The following is a 15,201-nucleotide window of genomic DNA, read 5'->3' on the forward strand; positions in this document are numbered from 1 at the left end:
ACTTGAAAGAAAAGTATCCTCTTCGCAGCTGTATGTATCGCGTATCCGTCACTGTACCTACATTCGGTGTCTCCTGATTGCAGTCATTAAGAAGCGATGTCACTTGTGCTGGGAAACATTATACTCCGGGAGAAATGCTTTTGATTGTAATTATGCTGCTGTTAGGCAGTAGCCGATGCAAGGCAAAGCAGCGAGTCTAGGTGTCTGTAACCCGTCTGAGCAGCAGCATGTGGTGTGCAATCGACAGGATTCATTTTTTCTGTAGATTGGTACATGATGCTGATTAGGGCTTTTTTCCTAGATGTTACCATAACGGGAGGCGGAAGCCGTATAGAAAGAGGTCTTCCCCACTCCCTGGTGTATGTCAGTAGCCTCCCCATTTAAGGAAGGATCTAAGTTAAGTTGCGATGACTAAAAGGTGTGCTTTATTTTTGCTTTCAAAAAAAAAAAAGAAAGAAAAGTTAGGTGATCATTACTATCGTTGCACTGTTGTAAGCGATGTCTTCAGAGCTCGTCACGGGGAAGGGTTCGAAGTGTGCTGCAAATTGCCCTGTAACGGAAAACAGAGTATCATCGCTTAAAATATCTCCATCAAAAAGATGAGTGTTCAGCTATTTCTAGGGCTGCTAGTGAGAGATGAGTACATACAGTATTTAAGAGATGCCTGAAGTCGGATTGATTGCTTTCCCTGCGGCTCATGGTTCGCTTTCTAGCGCCTTCATATACCCTATGGCTTGTGCCGTGCTCCTTTTCTCTTTAATTTTGTAGCGCTGGGAGACACGCTAGCTTTCCTGTCTGCCTGGGCTGGGGAAGCTCAGCTTCTAGCCTTTTCCAGCATGTTTGTTCATGTCTGTCACCTCTCTCGTAGATTGATCCAGATTGTTTTGTGGCTTAGAGACAGACGATTTGCCTGCGTGTGTAAGGAAGGCGATGGACCGCTTTGTGTGCAGCCTCCCCGTCTTTGGTGCGCGGAGGCGGCTGGAGTGAGAACTCCCTGCTTGTCTGCATGGAGATTTCCCTGCCCACCCTGGCAGTCCCAGCCAGAAGGAGCAATGTAGGGAAGGAGACTGCAAGCCACGTGTTGAATGCTGCAGGTGTAGAGCTAAGGATGGTGGAGCCCCACAGCAATAGGGTTTTAATGCACTAAATGGCCTCTACTCTGTTTTCTTTCCCTCCAGGAGGAAAATATTTGTTTGCACTGGGCTGCTTTTTCTGGCTGTGTTGACATAGCGGAGATACTGCTGGCTGCTAAGTGTGATTTACATGCAGTGAATATTCACGGGGACTCGCCCCTGCATATTGCAGCCAGAGAGAACCGCTACGAGTGTGTCGTGTAAGTATGGCTGCAGCCCTGCTGCTTCTTTCCGTTCCCCTGGTCACTCCTTTCTCTCTGAGTGCTGGCTGGCAAGCTCGGGAGATCCTTTGAAATGCCTTTGGCATTTAAGCACAAAACAAAGTTGGGATGGAGGGCTTGTTTCTCTATTGCCCTGCTCCTAGGGGCGGTGGGTCTGAAATACTAACTGCTGCCAGAGCTGGTGTAAAAAAGATCAGAAAACGTGGGGGGGTCTTGGAGTCATGGGCAGAGGGCTGGAGGGGCTGTGCTCAGCCGGGGCTTCCCAGCAGAAAGGTGTCAGGCATCCTTGATTAAAGCTCTTTTTTTTGCAACTAGCGTGGCATAATAAAGTAATAGGACTTCTCCTTTGCTTCATCACTGCTATGAGTAAAGTCATCATGTGTACTCACCAAAAGCTGGTATTGGACTTGGCTCGTGTGTATATTCACTCACCGTGAATATAAACACGGGCCAAGTCCAATACCAGTTTCCCGTGGGACTCTTCCATTTCCAGCCTCCTCTTCCCACCCCATATCTTTCCCTGCCAGAGAGAGTTTCAAGCCTGTCTGAAGTTAGGCTGGTACCAGCAAGGTACTTGTCATGCCTGAAGCAAGGCGAGGTTTGCCGAGAGCTCTTGTGAGTGCCTAGAGCTCCAGTCTGTGGCTTCTGCCAGCGCCTTCATGTAGAAGGATTCACTGAACCATGCTTAATAAAGAAAACTCAGGTGATTATTCACTACTACAGATTCTTCCTTGTCCCTTAAGGACTGGCTGGAGGATGTGATTCAGCTCACTTTCCCCTTGCGCGGTTTCCCTTGGGCGATGCTTATCCTTTCTTGCTGTTTTGCAGTCTCTTTCTTTCCCGTGGCTCGGATGTCACTTTAAAGAACAAGGAGGGTGAGACTCCACTCCAGTGCTCCAGCCTTAACTCTCAGGTCTGGGTGGCCCTGCAGATGAACAAGACTCTCAGAGAATCATCTACTGACAAGCCTGCCCAGATAGAGAAGGTCGTGAGCAGGTGAGAATCTGGCGGGCTTTGCTTGTGGGTCATGACATAGAGCCCTTGCACGGGGGAGGCTGGGGGCCTGGTTTAAGAAAGGACTGTTAAGTGCGTGCTTAGCTTTTTAAACTGGTGTGAAGGTCAGTTTGAGCTTAGCAAGAATTAAGCACATGCTGATTCAGACCATGGTTTGTAAATTCATCCTCCAAATGGAAATGTTCGCAAGCACAAAGAACAATCTGTAAGGCAGGGTGGAAAAAACCGAACTCTGTTCTAGTCTGAATTGCTTTCAGGCTTTGAATGCTCAGTGATCAAAGACAGTAATTCTGCCCCAGGATGGCATTTGAATGGCCCCTTGTTCAGGGGAGCTTTTCTTCTGTGACATTTCTCTTTCTCCCACTGACAGAGACATTGCCCGGGGTTACGAGCGGATCCCGATTCCCTGTGTCAATTCAGTGGACAGTGAGCCTTGTCCTAGCAACTACAAATACGTTTCGCAGAACTGCGTCACCTCCCCAATGGACATTGATAGAAACATCACTCATTTACAGGTGAGGGATCGTGTGTATCCACATGTTTTTTCCTGTCCTGGTGTGTGCGTTCAGGGATGTTGCAGGGCACTGCACCTCAGCATGGGTTTTGCATTCAAAATGGGAGTGTCTAGTCCCAGTATTGCCTTCAAATTCCAGCTAAGGCTGTAGTCCTGAACTCCAGCTCTTGCTCTAGATGCTCTAGATTCTGCTTTTCTTCCTTTCTGAGACTTAGGCTGACCTCTGTGTTCAGCTGTCTGCTTGTAGCATCAGCCATCTGGTGCTGGCTGATGTGGCTCCCATTTACTCTTTTCCTCTGTTCTGGATGTGGAGAGTTAGTGAGTTGTTGGGAGACCTTCCTCACGCTGGCTTCCTACTGACTGCAGCATCCAGGCCAAGGTCTTTATTGTGATACTGGAAGTCCTTGAAGGGCTGGGTTGTGAAAGCAGAGGTGGAGAAGTGTAGGGTGAGGGTGACCCCTCTCTGGGCACAGCTCTCGTGGCTGAAGTGAACTTCCCATGCCCAAGCCCTGTTGTGCAGAAGCTGGTGGTGGGACCATGTTGGCTTGGGGAGTGCTGGGGAAGCAGCCAGCTGGAGCACCCGTGTGGGAAGAGGCGAGCAGCAGGGGAGGACTGAGACATCATGTTGCATCATCTCCCAGCTCTGGTCCCTCCTTGGAGCTTTCCTTGTCCTTGAGTGTGGAGTACAGCTCATAGGGCACAGAGGAAGGTTAGTAACAGAGGAGGACATCCTCTCATGAGAAATTAAGATGGCTCAGTATGGGATCCTTTCCCGCAAGCTGGAATCCTTTGACGTTCGTTGCACACAGAAATAAGGAATGGGGTGAAAATGCCACTGAACCGATGAGGCTGGTTATCTTTCTGGCTAACGAGCTGCAGCAGAAGGCAAAGACTTGTGGTTTCCTCTCTGACCCAGTCACAGAAGTTGCTCTTTCAGTTGTGTGTGAGTGGTGTGGAGTTAACCCCTTTTCTTCTCTTCCAGTATTGCGTATGTATAGACGACTGCTCCTCCAGTAACTGCATGTGTGGCCAACTCAGTATGCGCTGCTGGTATGATAAGGTGAGGACACAGAACCTCCCGTTGGGTTAGACCAGTGTTTGCGAGCTGAACTTTGCACAGTTCAGGGTTTATAATACACAACTCTGCTTTTTGTTTTAAAATGCCTGAAGTTGTAGTCTCAGCTTTGAGATGTACGTGATAGTAACAAAATGCGCATTCAGGGAAGCTTTTCTAGTGTTACTTACTTGTGTTACTGTCATGTCAACTGAGCCATTAATTGTACCCATGTGATAGAGAGCATTTAATAATCCATGCATGAAATCAGCTTGCATTTCAGAGCAACATAGAAAATGCTGTAATATGTAAATAAGGGAAGGGTAGTAGAGAGATTTTTTTACCTGCTTTTATTTATTGTGATCCTTCCGGATGAAGGCAAAGTAAAGATGTTTTAACTGCAACATTGCCAGAAGCCTGGTTTGTTTTGGGTAAGTATGCTTCAGTCCTCCAGGGAGGTTTTGAGGTTACTATTTGGACAGGTTCTGCTAAGATCAGAAGTTCTGTGAATCTCTGCAAGTTTCTCCCAGGGGGAATATTGGCATCTTTCTTTGCTTTGTAGCCATTTTATTTACACGTTAATAGGTGATTACATCTTTCAAGCCTTAAAAGCCAAATTTGTTAAATAGGATGAACTGCGTCTATCACTTCCTTAATCCTATATGGTTGGTAAATAATTGAATTGTAGCTTTTTTGGGAGTGTTATTTGGGAAGATAATGTGGTTCACAAAACTTGGGTGTATTTGCCTTGTAATCTGGAAATTTAGGCTTTATTCCAGAGACAGACTAAGCATCCGCTTCTCCCCTCCAGCACGGCAAAATGATAATAATGATGATGCACACTGTTTTTTTGCACAGCACTGTAAGATATTTTTTTGGTGGTGTGTAGGGTGATGCCAGGCAGCAAAAACCTAGACGGTCTCTTGCTGTCTGTCAGCTGTCAGTGATAGCGGCGAGTGTGCCACTGTCAGGGTACAGCAAAACCACTGCAGAAGTTGAGGTCTGACGCTGGTTTTGGGGAGGTCGGGGCATGCTTCCACCTTGGGGTTCTCTGGCCTGTTTTTACACTCAGGAATTTCTGCTCTTGGCCTACCTCTGGTTTGGAGGCGTCACAGGAATAGACAACTAACCCAGTCTTGAATGCCTCTCCTCTTCAGGACGGCCGACTCCTGCCTGAATTCAACATGGCTGAGCCGCCGCTCATCTTTGAGTGTAATCATGCGTGCTCGTGCTGGCGAACCTGTAGGAACCGGGTGGTGCAGAATGGGCTCAGGTGAGAAGGAGGATCCAAACACAGCTTATCTTGGCAAGACCGACAGCAAACTCGTGACCTTTCTGGCTCTCTAGTCTCAGCTTACTCATAAACCCACAAAATCCAGGACTTCCCAAGATGATACAGAAGTTGGGGCAGGTGCCACCACGCAGTGGTGGGACGCAAGAGGGTTCCTGTGTGCTGCTGGTGGGAATGAAGCAGCAGAGGGTTGATGAGCTCAATTAATGTTTGCACCCTGCCCCTGCTGTTGTTACGTGGGAACCATGGCGTTCTTTCATCAGCCTGACCATAAAACGTGTAAATGGCTTGTGCGTTTGCACGAACAGCCTAGATCTAACTTCTCATGTGGAGATCTGTGAAGAAAACAACAGCAACAGAAACTGCAAAGCTTTAATTTAGAAGATCTTGTAAGTTAGCAGTCTGTATTAGAAATATAGGCCAGCATGCCCAGACTTGGCTGCTTAAAATTTCCAAATTACTGGCATGACTCCCCCTGAATTGGATACCTGAATACCTGTTGGCCTCGGTGCTGTGGATTAGGCTGTTATGATTTTGGTGCCAGACTAAAAATGTAAATGTTTTGTTTTGGGCCTCTGCTATGGAGAAGTTTGCCACTGCACTAAATGTATCAGGACAAACTTCAAAGGAATCCCACTGGAAAAAAGACTTTTTGCAAATTTTTTGTAGTACTGACAACACTTTTTTTGCAACTTTTGTAGTTTCAATGACATTTTGCAATGTTAAAAATAAGTAAGGAAAAGGCTCGATGCGTTTCAACAGAACTTTACCCCTCTCTGGTTTTCCCTGCCAAGCTCCAGAGCTCCGGTGCCTATGTGGGTGTTTATTTAGGAGCTGTACAGCTAGAGCTGTTGCTTTTGCATTTTTGCCTTGCTAAAGTGTTTTTCTGAAAGACGGGAAGGGTTGGAAACCCAACCATGAGCCTGGGAGGACGGCTTTGTCGGGAAGCTGGCACTAAGGTCAGGTGCTTGGCAGAGCTGTGCTTGAGGTCCCTGGGGAGACAGCAGAGGAAACCTCCTGCGTTTGGGCTTCAGCATGACACGTGGGTGCTTCCTCTCCATTTTCAGTGCTTCCTTTGTCAGATTTGCTCCAAATTAACGCCGCTCGGCAGCGCACACGTTTCCATCTGGCAGGCTGACCCAGCTCAGCCAGGAAGCTGAGATTGGAGCCACGGTCCCGCTGCTGCCAGCGTCGGCCCCGACAGCAGAGCCTGAACTGAGCTTGACTCTCTGTTCTGCTGTGATGGATGAGGCAAAACATGGGGGAGCTTCCTGAAGCCTGAAATACTGTGTTATAACCGCTTTAACATGAAGTCGTGTTTTGCCCTGGTGAAAGCTCCAGGAGCTGTGAGCAAATACAAGAAAACGCACAGCCCCTGGTTTGAGCTAACAGTGCAAGGAGGGAATGGGTGGGGGGAAGAGGAGAGAAGTGCTGGAAAAAGCAACAGGGTGAAGTTAAGGTGAGCATCAGATTTCTCTTTATTCCGATAACAGCGTTGCTGAGAGTGGGTTTTGTTTCCCTCTGGGACAGAGCAAGCCTTCCCTAGCCCTGGAGACTGTTCATCCTGCACTTAACTCAAGTTCTGGCTGAGCAGGAGGCAGAATGACTTACAGGATTGTTTCTCTGCCTATAAACTCCATCAGTAAAATTCCACAGAGCAGCTATTACACCAAGAAGTTTCAAGTTGCAGCGTTTCTTCCAGGGAGCTGGATATGATGGAATTGCTAAATGCACCGGCCTCAGCAGAGGGCAAAGGGATCAGAGCACTTAGCTCAAGGTGTTCTTAATTCACCGTAGGCTCCCTGCCTTCCCCCTGCAGCACCCCTCCCTGCAGAGCTACGGTGCCTTAAGTCCTCTTCCACCTTCCCTGCCTTGCCCTGGGTGCCAGGTGTGTGTGTGGAAGGGAAAAGAAATGCTGGCGATGGGATTCTGGTATCCTACGTGTAAATCATCAATGGCATAACCACACAGAGCTTCCAGTCCTGCACCCTCTTCCCCAGTCCTTAACACGTCCGGTCCCTAGGTTGCACCTCGCCAGTTGCTGCTGGGCAGGGAGAAGGGGTTGATGGACGCCTGTCCCTTGTCCCCAGGCAGTTCCCATCTGAGCATCTGCCCGCACGCTCAGAGCAGCAGTGGGAGTGGAGCATACCCACAGTGGTGCCAGTGTGAGAACTGGGGGGGCTGAATATCGAAATCATCATTGAGTTTGTGCTGATGGAAGGTTGCTGGGTTTTTTTGCTCGTCTCTCTGTGAAAATTCATTGTCTTTCTGTGGAGTGCTGCCATTAACGTGGCTTCATTTCCTCTTTTCCAGGACTCGATTGCAGCTTTATCGGACACAAAAGATGGGCTGGGGTGTGCGAACAATGCAAGACATTCCACTGGGAACTTTTGTGTGCGAGTAAGTTACTCAGCTTTCATTAGCTCACGCAAACGCATCGCTTCCCGAGGGCCGGGATGGTTTGCTCCTCTTCGAGGAGAGGTTTTCATGCAAATCAAATCGGCATCGAGCCGAGCCGCTTGCCCTCAGTCAGAGGTTTCCTGACTCCATTTCCTGTTCTGTTTGTCCTTTTCCTTGTAGCGTGGAGCTTTCTCCACCCCTCTCCATCTTGCTGGGATCTGTGCTCAGCTCTCTTACCCCTCTGAAACACAAGCGATGGGGGAAAAAATGCATTCGGGTTGTGCTGCAAACGTGCTCAACTCGTGTTCACTGTGGATACGGGACACTTAAGGCCAAGGCGATTTGGAACAACTTTTTTATATCGGCTCTTTTTGTGTTTCTATACTGACCACTTAGGAGGTTTTCCAGTGTCACAGCTCTGGCTTTGGTCTGATTCAGCAAAACAGTAAAGCGCTTGGCGTTAAGCACATGTTTCGGCCCTGGTTCAATAAAGTACTTAAGAACAAAAATGTTCAGATTTATGTCAAGTGAAAAAACTGCCATTGAACCCCATGGTTTTTAGGCTTTAAAGTGGTGTATATACTTTATTAAATATTTTGGAAAGTATTTTTTTCATTGCAATACTACAGTGAGTTAAGACCTTCTAAATAAGGCTGGACTTATGCCCTTCATGGAAATAGGCGCTAGGGTTTTTTAGAACTAGTTATTGATGTTTTATAGAATTGGGGTGGGGGATTGAGGAAGATTATTGCAGAATTTAAAAAAAAAAAAAGGAAAAGAAAAATCCTCAGTGAATTGGCCAAGTATTTCTTCCATATTAGGAGCTGCCAGACAATAAAATGTTTTTTCAGAGGTAAAGCTTAAAACTCTGCTGTTTGTGGGGAGTGTCTCAAGTCTGTCTTCAGCGGGGGCTTCCTGCTAAGTACAAAAGGTCCCTGTGTCCTGGTTCAGCACCCGGAGATGAGCCAGAGCCTGTGCATAAACTGCTCCCAAAGAAAAAAGGCACTGACTTTAGCAAATCCTACTGGAATGCTAACACGCAAGAGGAATAAGCAGTGGTGAACAGGCAGCCCAAGGAAACAGGGCAGCCCTGCGTGACGGGGTAAGGTGTAAATAACACAGACGGGCACGTTGTAGAGCGCATCAGAGCTGACGGGGAGCAGATACCACAACCGTGCTGAACTCTTCGCTCCACCCTTGCCAGGAGCTGCTGACACTGTTTCAGTGGTAGGCACTATCTTCTTCATTATCTAAATGAGCTGCATACTAAAAAGCTGAGCTAATTTATGTCTTGCCCATGCACATTCCTCCTTGTCTCCATCACACTCTCTCTCTCTCTCTCTTTCACACACACGTGCGTACGTTATTTACTCAACTCACCCACTCCAGTCCTTCTCTCCTCCTCAAGCCAGCTGCACTGATGTCCTTCCTGTGGTTCTTTATGGGCAACCTATAGACCTCAGGGGCTGCTTGCACACAGGAGCTCCCAGGATTGGCTCTTGTGGAAGAGCATTTTGCATTTAACGTCTGGATTAGAGCCCTGAGCGGGTAGTCGCTTTGTGTGGAGGTTATTACTCTGCTTTGGAAGGATGATAATTGTATTGGTGTAAGGATGACTTTTATTCCATAATTTTTCATGTATGCCCACATGAGGGGCAAATCTGGAATAGTTCTCACAACAGTTTTATTTTGCAAAACTCTGCTGGTCCTGGCTGTTTCTGTGTGAAAATGTCTTTCTTACACACATACTGCTTTTCAGCCTGCTCCATACCTCAGATACCTTTCAACTTTCCTCTGTAACTACTCCAAAAATGGTTTCCCTTTCCGTTTCTGCTTGCAGACTGTCCCTCTGGCAGCCTGCAGCAGCTTCCGCAAGGAGCATTTAGCAGCGCTCAGAGCAGTTTGGCAGCTGGGAGGGAGGCTCTGCCAGCGTGGTGGCCAGCCAGCCCTCCCACCGTCGTCTCCAGGGCTCCCCAGACCCTTCAGCTGCTCCAGACCCTCCTACTAATGGCCTCTGGTACCTTCAGCGCAGTCCTGGAAGCAGCAGCTTAGCGAGGGGAGATGCAGCAGCGTCATCCTCCCTGCCCCGCGGGGCTCCCACGGAGTTTTTAGGCTCTTCCACTCGCAGATGCTCAGGAGTGTGCTCGTGTGCAGGTTTCTCCCTGGCCTCCAAATTTGTCGCTGCTCAGAAGCTGTTGTTGCTCACTCTGTGCTGACGTTGCTGTGGGTTGGTTTGAATCTGTTCTGTTCGTGCTTGGTTGGTAAATGGTGTAACTGCTCAGCCTGGAAATGTCACAGCTGCTTAAGGGCTTTTGTTGGAGAGGCTTTGAATTAGTGGGATGCAGAAACCAGAGGTTGGCGAGGATCTGGTCTGTTCCTTGCGGTGCATGTCCATTACGTGGTTTCCGAATATTTCATTTCTGTAAAAAAACAGTGATGCTCTAATAGATACCATCTGCGTCGAGCCAGGTATTTTAGCCACACCTTCAGCCAGCAAAGCCCCAGGCGTCCCGTCTCCCACACCCCCTGGGAAATGCTGGAGCCTGTGCTGGGGACTTCTTGTTGCTCTTGATTTTTGCATGGAGTGCTCTCTGATCTTGCGGTGATGAGTGGCAATGTAAAGCTCTGAGATGTACTTGCCATCAGCGTGCTGAACATCTTGCTGAGCAGAAAGATGCTGGCTTGACTTCCTGACTTTTTAAATGAAGGGGCTGATGCTCCTGCTCTTTTTTGGGTAGGAAAATGTACCTCTTGCACATCCTTCCATAACTTTGGACCTGGGAAATTAGGGAACCGTTTGTATTGGTAAGCAGTCCTGGAAAGGACATGAGTTACTGGAATAGTCTTTAAAGGAACACTGAAACAACAATTTTTAATTAGATGGTGGTTTTTTGTTTCACTGAGTTGTAAACCTGAAGTGGCTGTCCCCGAGCAGAGTGCCTCTCCGTGCAGCATTATTCAGCTGTTTCTCAGCTGCTGCTGGCTACTCTGCCATGCTACAGCAATTTCTCTCCCTCTCTGGCCATCATCTTCCTATCGCTTTAGGTCACCGACGAGCGTGTGATTCCAGTAATGCAGCAGCCTTACGGGAGCGCTTAATAAATAACAAGATGCAGTGGGGGCAAGCAGGAGGATCACCCACGGCGGCAGCCTCCTGCTCTGGCAGAGCGACTTGGCCAGATAGCTCAGACTTGGGAACTGCAGCCAAATGATCCCTTGTCACGGAGTGCGTGGGTCCTCTCCAGGTTAATGTTCCATGGCTCTCCTCTTCCCCAGCCCTGGAGTTAAATGCTGCCTTGAGCCACAGGGGGAAATGGATACGGTTGGTTAACACTTTGAAAATGCCTTGAGAGCTGCAGAGGAATGCTGTGATAATGGCTGCTGATCATGGAAGTCTCTGTTGATGCTGCGAAGAATATTTATTCGTATTGTGAATCCTTTGCTTATATTTAATTAGCATTGCATTGCAGGCTGGAAAGACTTACGTACCAGAATCTACTGTGCTTCTTTCTCATATCCTCCCTCTGGCTCAGAACCTCTCCTCTTGTGTCTCTTACTTTGATGGCAAGCAGGTCAGGGCAGGAAATGTTGAACTTTGACAGTCCAAAACTGTTTAAGATGGAGATGGGGAGACAAATGTGGGAACACCAGTGCAGCGGGGACTCCTGCAACAACGGGGTTTGCATCAAAATCAGCACCTGTCTGGGCTGTGAAAGGTGGTGCGTGCATTTGGTCCTTCTCAGCAAGCCAGGCCAACCAGCACGTCCTTCGCGGTGCTCGGAGGACCTGGTTGTAATCTGCCTTGCACCTGGTTTTACAACAAGGTGGTTGTTACTGGGATCGCAGCTCTGATTTATTCTGGTTTGAGAGGGATTGAGAAGGAAGCCTAGATCCTTCCAGGGATCCTGCCAGGTTAGGTTAGATCTAAGACTTTTAAAACAAAACTTTTTAAGGTATGTAGCCTGGGTAATCAGTCAAAATACCCTGGAAAATGCAGGAAGGACAGACACAAACATCTTGCTTCAAGAGGTAAACAGCACAAGCACTGCAGTCCTGTATAGGAGAGCCAGGGCGTGAGTCTGACCGTGAACATAAGGAGAATTGGATTAATGTGTTGATCTTGGCCCACAAAGAGATTTGCAAAAGGAAACATAGTCCTCAGGAAGAAGTAAATTTTGTTGGAAGTAAGAGGCCATTTTTAATATTAAAGTGTTGCCCTGAAAAGATGGAGTTTGGAGCCAGATTTTAGCTGCTGTGGGTTGGCAAAGCTCGGTTTGCCCGGGTGGCTCTGAGATGACCTGCACTGCTAAGGCTGTGGGTTGCCATCTGTGGCTGGGCTGTATCCCTTTCTTTCCCTCTTCCCAGAAAGAGGTGTTTAAACCCAAGCTTGTGATTGCATGAGCATCTTATTTCTGCCTTTCCTGTTTGTCTACAGGTACGTTGGTGAGCTGATATCTGATTCCGAGGCAGATGTCCGTGAAGAGGACTCCTACCTCTTTGACCTTGACAACAAGGTACTGTATCTGAAGGTATCTAATGAGACAAACCCAAGGTCTTGCTTCTCCAAATGAGCAGAGAGAATATTTGTCTCCGTCTTCATGTACAGCACGATCTGAAAGCCTGCAAAGAGGAGGACTGCACCCTCGCTGCGTTTTAGTCAAAATATAGTGTGTTTGAGGTAAGGCTTAGGGCTTGTTAAAATGGTAACAGAACCCAGCAGCGCTGGACCGCTGCGGTACGTGCTGCCCACACCAGTTTAGATGCAAGATGCTGTTCCGTCACAACCATTTGGGCATCCTGAGTTCAGTTGTTCAGTTTTTGATACTCAGGTGTGTATATGCAGGCTTGCAGCTGTGTTGATTGGCAGCTCTGTAAGTTCTTCATAAAAAGATGAGCTGGAAGACTGAAAAAAACCCTGTTCACTTATAAAGGAATCCATCAGATACCCTGGCAGGGACTTGAGGCTTGTTCTGCTGGTAGTTATCCTGCACTGCTCTGTGGAGGGCTGTCTCAGAGCAGAAATCTTGCTTTGAAAAGTGCGATCTAAAGCTTTTAAGCAAGGCCATCACTTCAGACTTTCCTTGGGGAAGGAGAAGAGGAGAGAGGTGAGCTGGGGACTCAGAGGAGTGGGGTGGCTTCCAAGGAAAGCTGTAAAACAGTCTCTGTCTTGTTTCTGTCATCAGCTAGTGACAAAGAAGCTTTGGGTTGGGTTTTTTTTCCTTTTCTTTTTTGTTGTAAAGTAACAGATATTCAACAACTGAAAAAAGGCAAGTAATGTGTCTTGTAGTCAGTCTGAAAACAGAGGGGTCAAACTGTAATTAAGAAGTTGAAAAGCAGCAGGGACTTCAACCTGGTTTGTACATTTAGTGATGCGTATTATTAAGGCTGTGAACCCCAACCCTGGGAGGGACAGCCTTGGGGTCCTGGTGTGTCTCGAAGGAGTGGCCTGGATGGGCTTGCGCTGTAGTGAAAGCCAATGGTGGGGACGTCATTTCTGATGTCCCTGTACCTTGAGTTGTCACTCAAGGCCACGCGTGTGGTGAATCGTTCGGTGTGCCAGGTCCTGCAGTCACATTCCGTCCCGTGTCTGAAAGGGGGCGAACATCGAACAGCCAAAACTTAACGGCCATTGCTGGGTTTCCAGGAGGAAGACATAGCACAACAGATGCTCTCTGGGCTTCCGCTGGTTAAAGGGATGGTTTTCTTGTCTCTGTACTGGAGAGCTGGAAAAAACACGCTGTTTCTGGGAAGGACGAGGTTGAGTTTTAGCTGCTGTGGTTGCTTTCTGCTCGTGTTAAGCCACCCCTTTCCCACGCGCAGGCCCATCCTCTGCAGTCCTTGCTCACGTGCTTGGCCCTGCTGTGCTCCATCGAGGAGAGGCAGCGGTCAGGGCTGCACGCTGCTGCATCCGTGTGAGCCCTGCCTGCCTGCAGGCAAGAAGGGCTTTCTCCGGGCTTCCTCCCTCCTAAGAAACCCTGGTGCCTTCCCACTCTTGAGAAGGAGACTTGTCTACCCTAGAGCAGGTTCATGGTTTCTCCTCTTCCTCTCTACTTGTCACCCTGTGACTCTTACGTTCCCAATACCCTTGCAGCAAGGTGGGAAGCAGTTTGCTTTGGGACTTGTCCTCCTCAGCAGCTTCACAGCGAGGATGCGGCTTGTGTTGGTCAAGGCAGCAGGCTCCTTTCTCAAGAGACACATCTTGACTTGCATGGTGGAGAGCTCAGACCTTTCCAGATAGTCACTAGATGTGGCAGTGGGTGATGTCCTCACCAACCATGGCATTTCCATGGGTGAAAGTGAGGGGAATTACTTACAATTGAAATGGGAGCTGGTGACACTGTGTGGTATGGGACCATGTGGGGTGATGCCCCCCCCAGCTGTTGGGACATCTTCCCTGGGCTCCTGCACCAGTCGGGCGGTGTGAGCTGGCACAGCTCATCCATTAACGATTGCAAGGTGCTTGCCCAAAAGGGAGTTTGCGCACCGCTAATGGATCCTTTTGCTTTTGGCCTCTTTGCAACTGAAATTAGCTTCTGTAATTAAAGTCTCTGCTTTGCACAGTCATTCTCTGCTGGAATAAAGAAGCCCTGAGGGGGGATCTTTTATTTTCAAGGAAAACAAAATATTACTGCTCTCTGGGCTCTCTGGAAAGGGAATTTCTGTGTTCTCACTTTCACTTTTATCTGCAAAACCCTGCATTTTCTCGAGGCTCTGGCTTTGTGTTTCCTAGCCGTCATGTTCAATTAGAGGACAGAACAGAGGCCTGTTCCCCTAGCCAGTGGCTTTTACCCGTAAGGTGTCTGCACCAAACATCCATCCCGCTGTGCCGAACTGGTGCTTTAGCAGAGCAGGGCTGGGGAGAGCTGATGTGCCAACCGGTGTCAGGGGCATTTTAAAAGGTCTTTGGGCTTGTGGGGGCAGAGTGCCGTGCGGAAAACTGTATTTTCAGAGTACTGTTGAATATAAAAGTGTGTGTGTTTAGTCCTTTTAAACCCACAGTGGGTGTCCTGCCCTGGTGGTGGTTCTTCTTGAAGCTCTCCAGAGTTTTAGTGCAATGACCAATAGTTCGGTCATTGGGTTTTTTTAAACAAGTAGCAGTGATAATACTAAACCCAACCTCACCTAATGAAAGACACGACATTTCTCCTCTAGGATGGAGAGGTGTACTGCATAGACGCCCGTTTCTATGGCAACATCAGCCGCTTTATCAACCACCTCTGCGAGCCAAACCTCATCCCAGTGCGAGTCTTCATGTCGCATCAGGACCTCCGCTTTCCCAGGATCGCTTTCTTCAGCACGAGGCATATAGAAGCTGGAGAAGAAATTGGGTAGGTGCTGTCCCCAGGGCTGCCCTTCCCGCGGGGAGCCACCGCCTCGTTCGGGGAAGAGCCGGGTGGAGAGGGACAAAAGCTCTGCTGCTCCTGAGCTGGTTCCTTCCATCCCTTTGCTCTCCGGGATGTGTCCCCAGGGTCTCCCGGGATCCCGCAAACGCGCTCCATCCCCTGAAGCTTTGCAAAAACCCAAATTGTGGCAGCACTAAGGACTGCTGACCCCGGCGTCTTGCGCCGCCGCAC

At 48.6% G+C, this 15,201-nt stretch overlaps 1 protein-coding gene across 15 annotated transcripts in view; it reads left to right on the forward strand.

Annotated features, from left to right (window-relative positions):
- Window positions 1-15,201, forward strand: part of EHMT1 (euchromatic histone lysine methyltransferase 1) — a 124,225-nt gene that overhangs the window by 107,506 nt on the left and 1,518 nt on the right. For all 15 annotated transcript variants that reach the window (XM_075520075.1, XM_075520070.1, XM_075520072.1 and 12 more), the window contains 8 exons: window positions 1,179-1,333; window positions 2,183-2,350; window positions 2,739-2,883; window positions 3,865-3,942; window positions 5,094-5,209; window positions 7,541-7,627; window positions 12,063-12,141; window positions 14,780-14,955. In XM_075520075.1, coding sequence (XP_075376190.1) covers window positions 1,179-1,333; window positions 2,183-2,350; window positions 2,739-2,883; window positions 3,865-3,942; window positions 5,094-5,209; window positions 7,541-7,627; window positions 12,063-12,141; window positions 14,780-14,955 — 1,004 coding nt within the window. The remainder of the gene's footprint in view (window positions 1-1,178; window positions 1,334-2,182; window positions 2,351-2,738; window positions 2,884-3,864; window positions 3,943-5,093; window positions 5,210-7,540; window positions 7,628-12,062; window positions 12,142-14,779; window positions 14,956-15,201) is intronic.

Source organism: Mycteria americana, chromosome 17 (assembly GCF_035582795.1).
Source record: "Mycteria americana isolate JAX WOST 10 ecotype Jacksonville Zoo and Gardens chromosome 17, USCA_MyAme_1.0, whole genome shotgun sequence".
Taxonomy (NCBI): Eukaryota; Metazoa; Chordata; class Aves; order Ciconiiformes; family Ciconiidae; genus Mycteria; species Mycteria americana.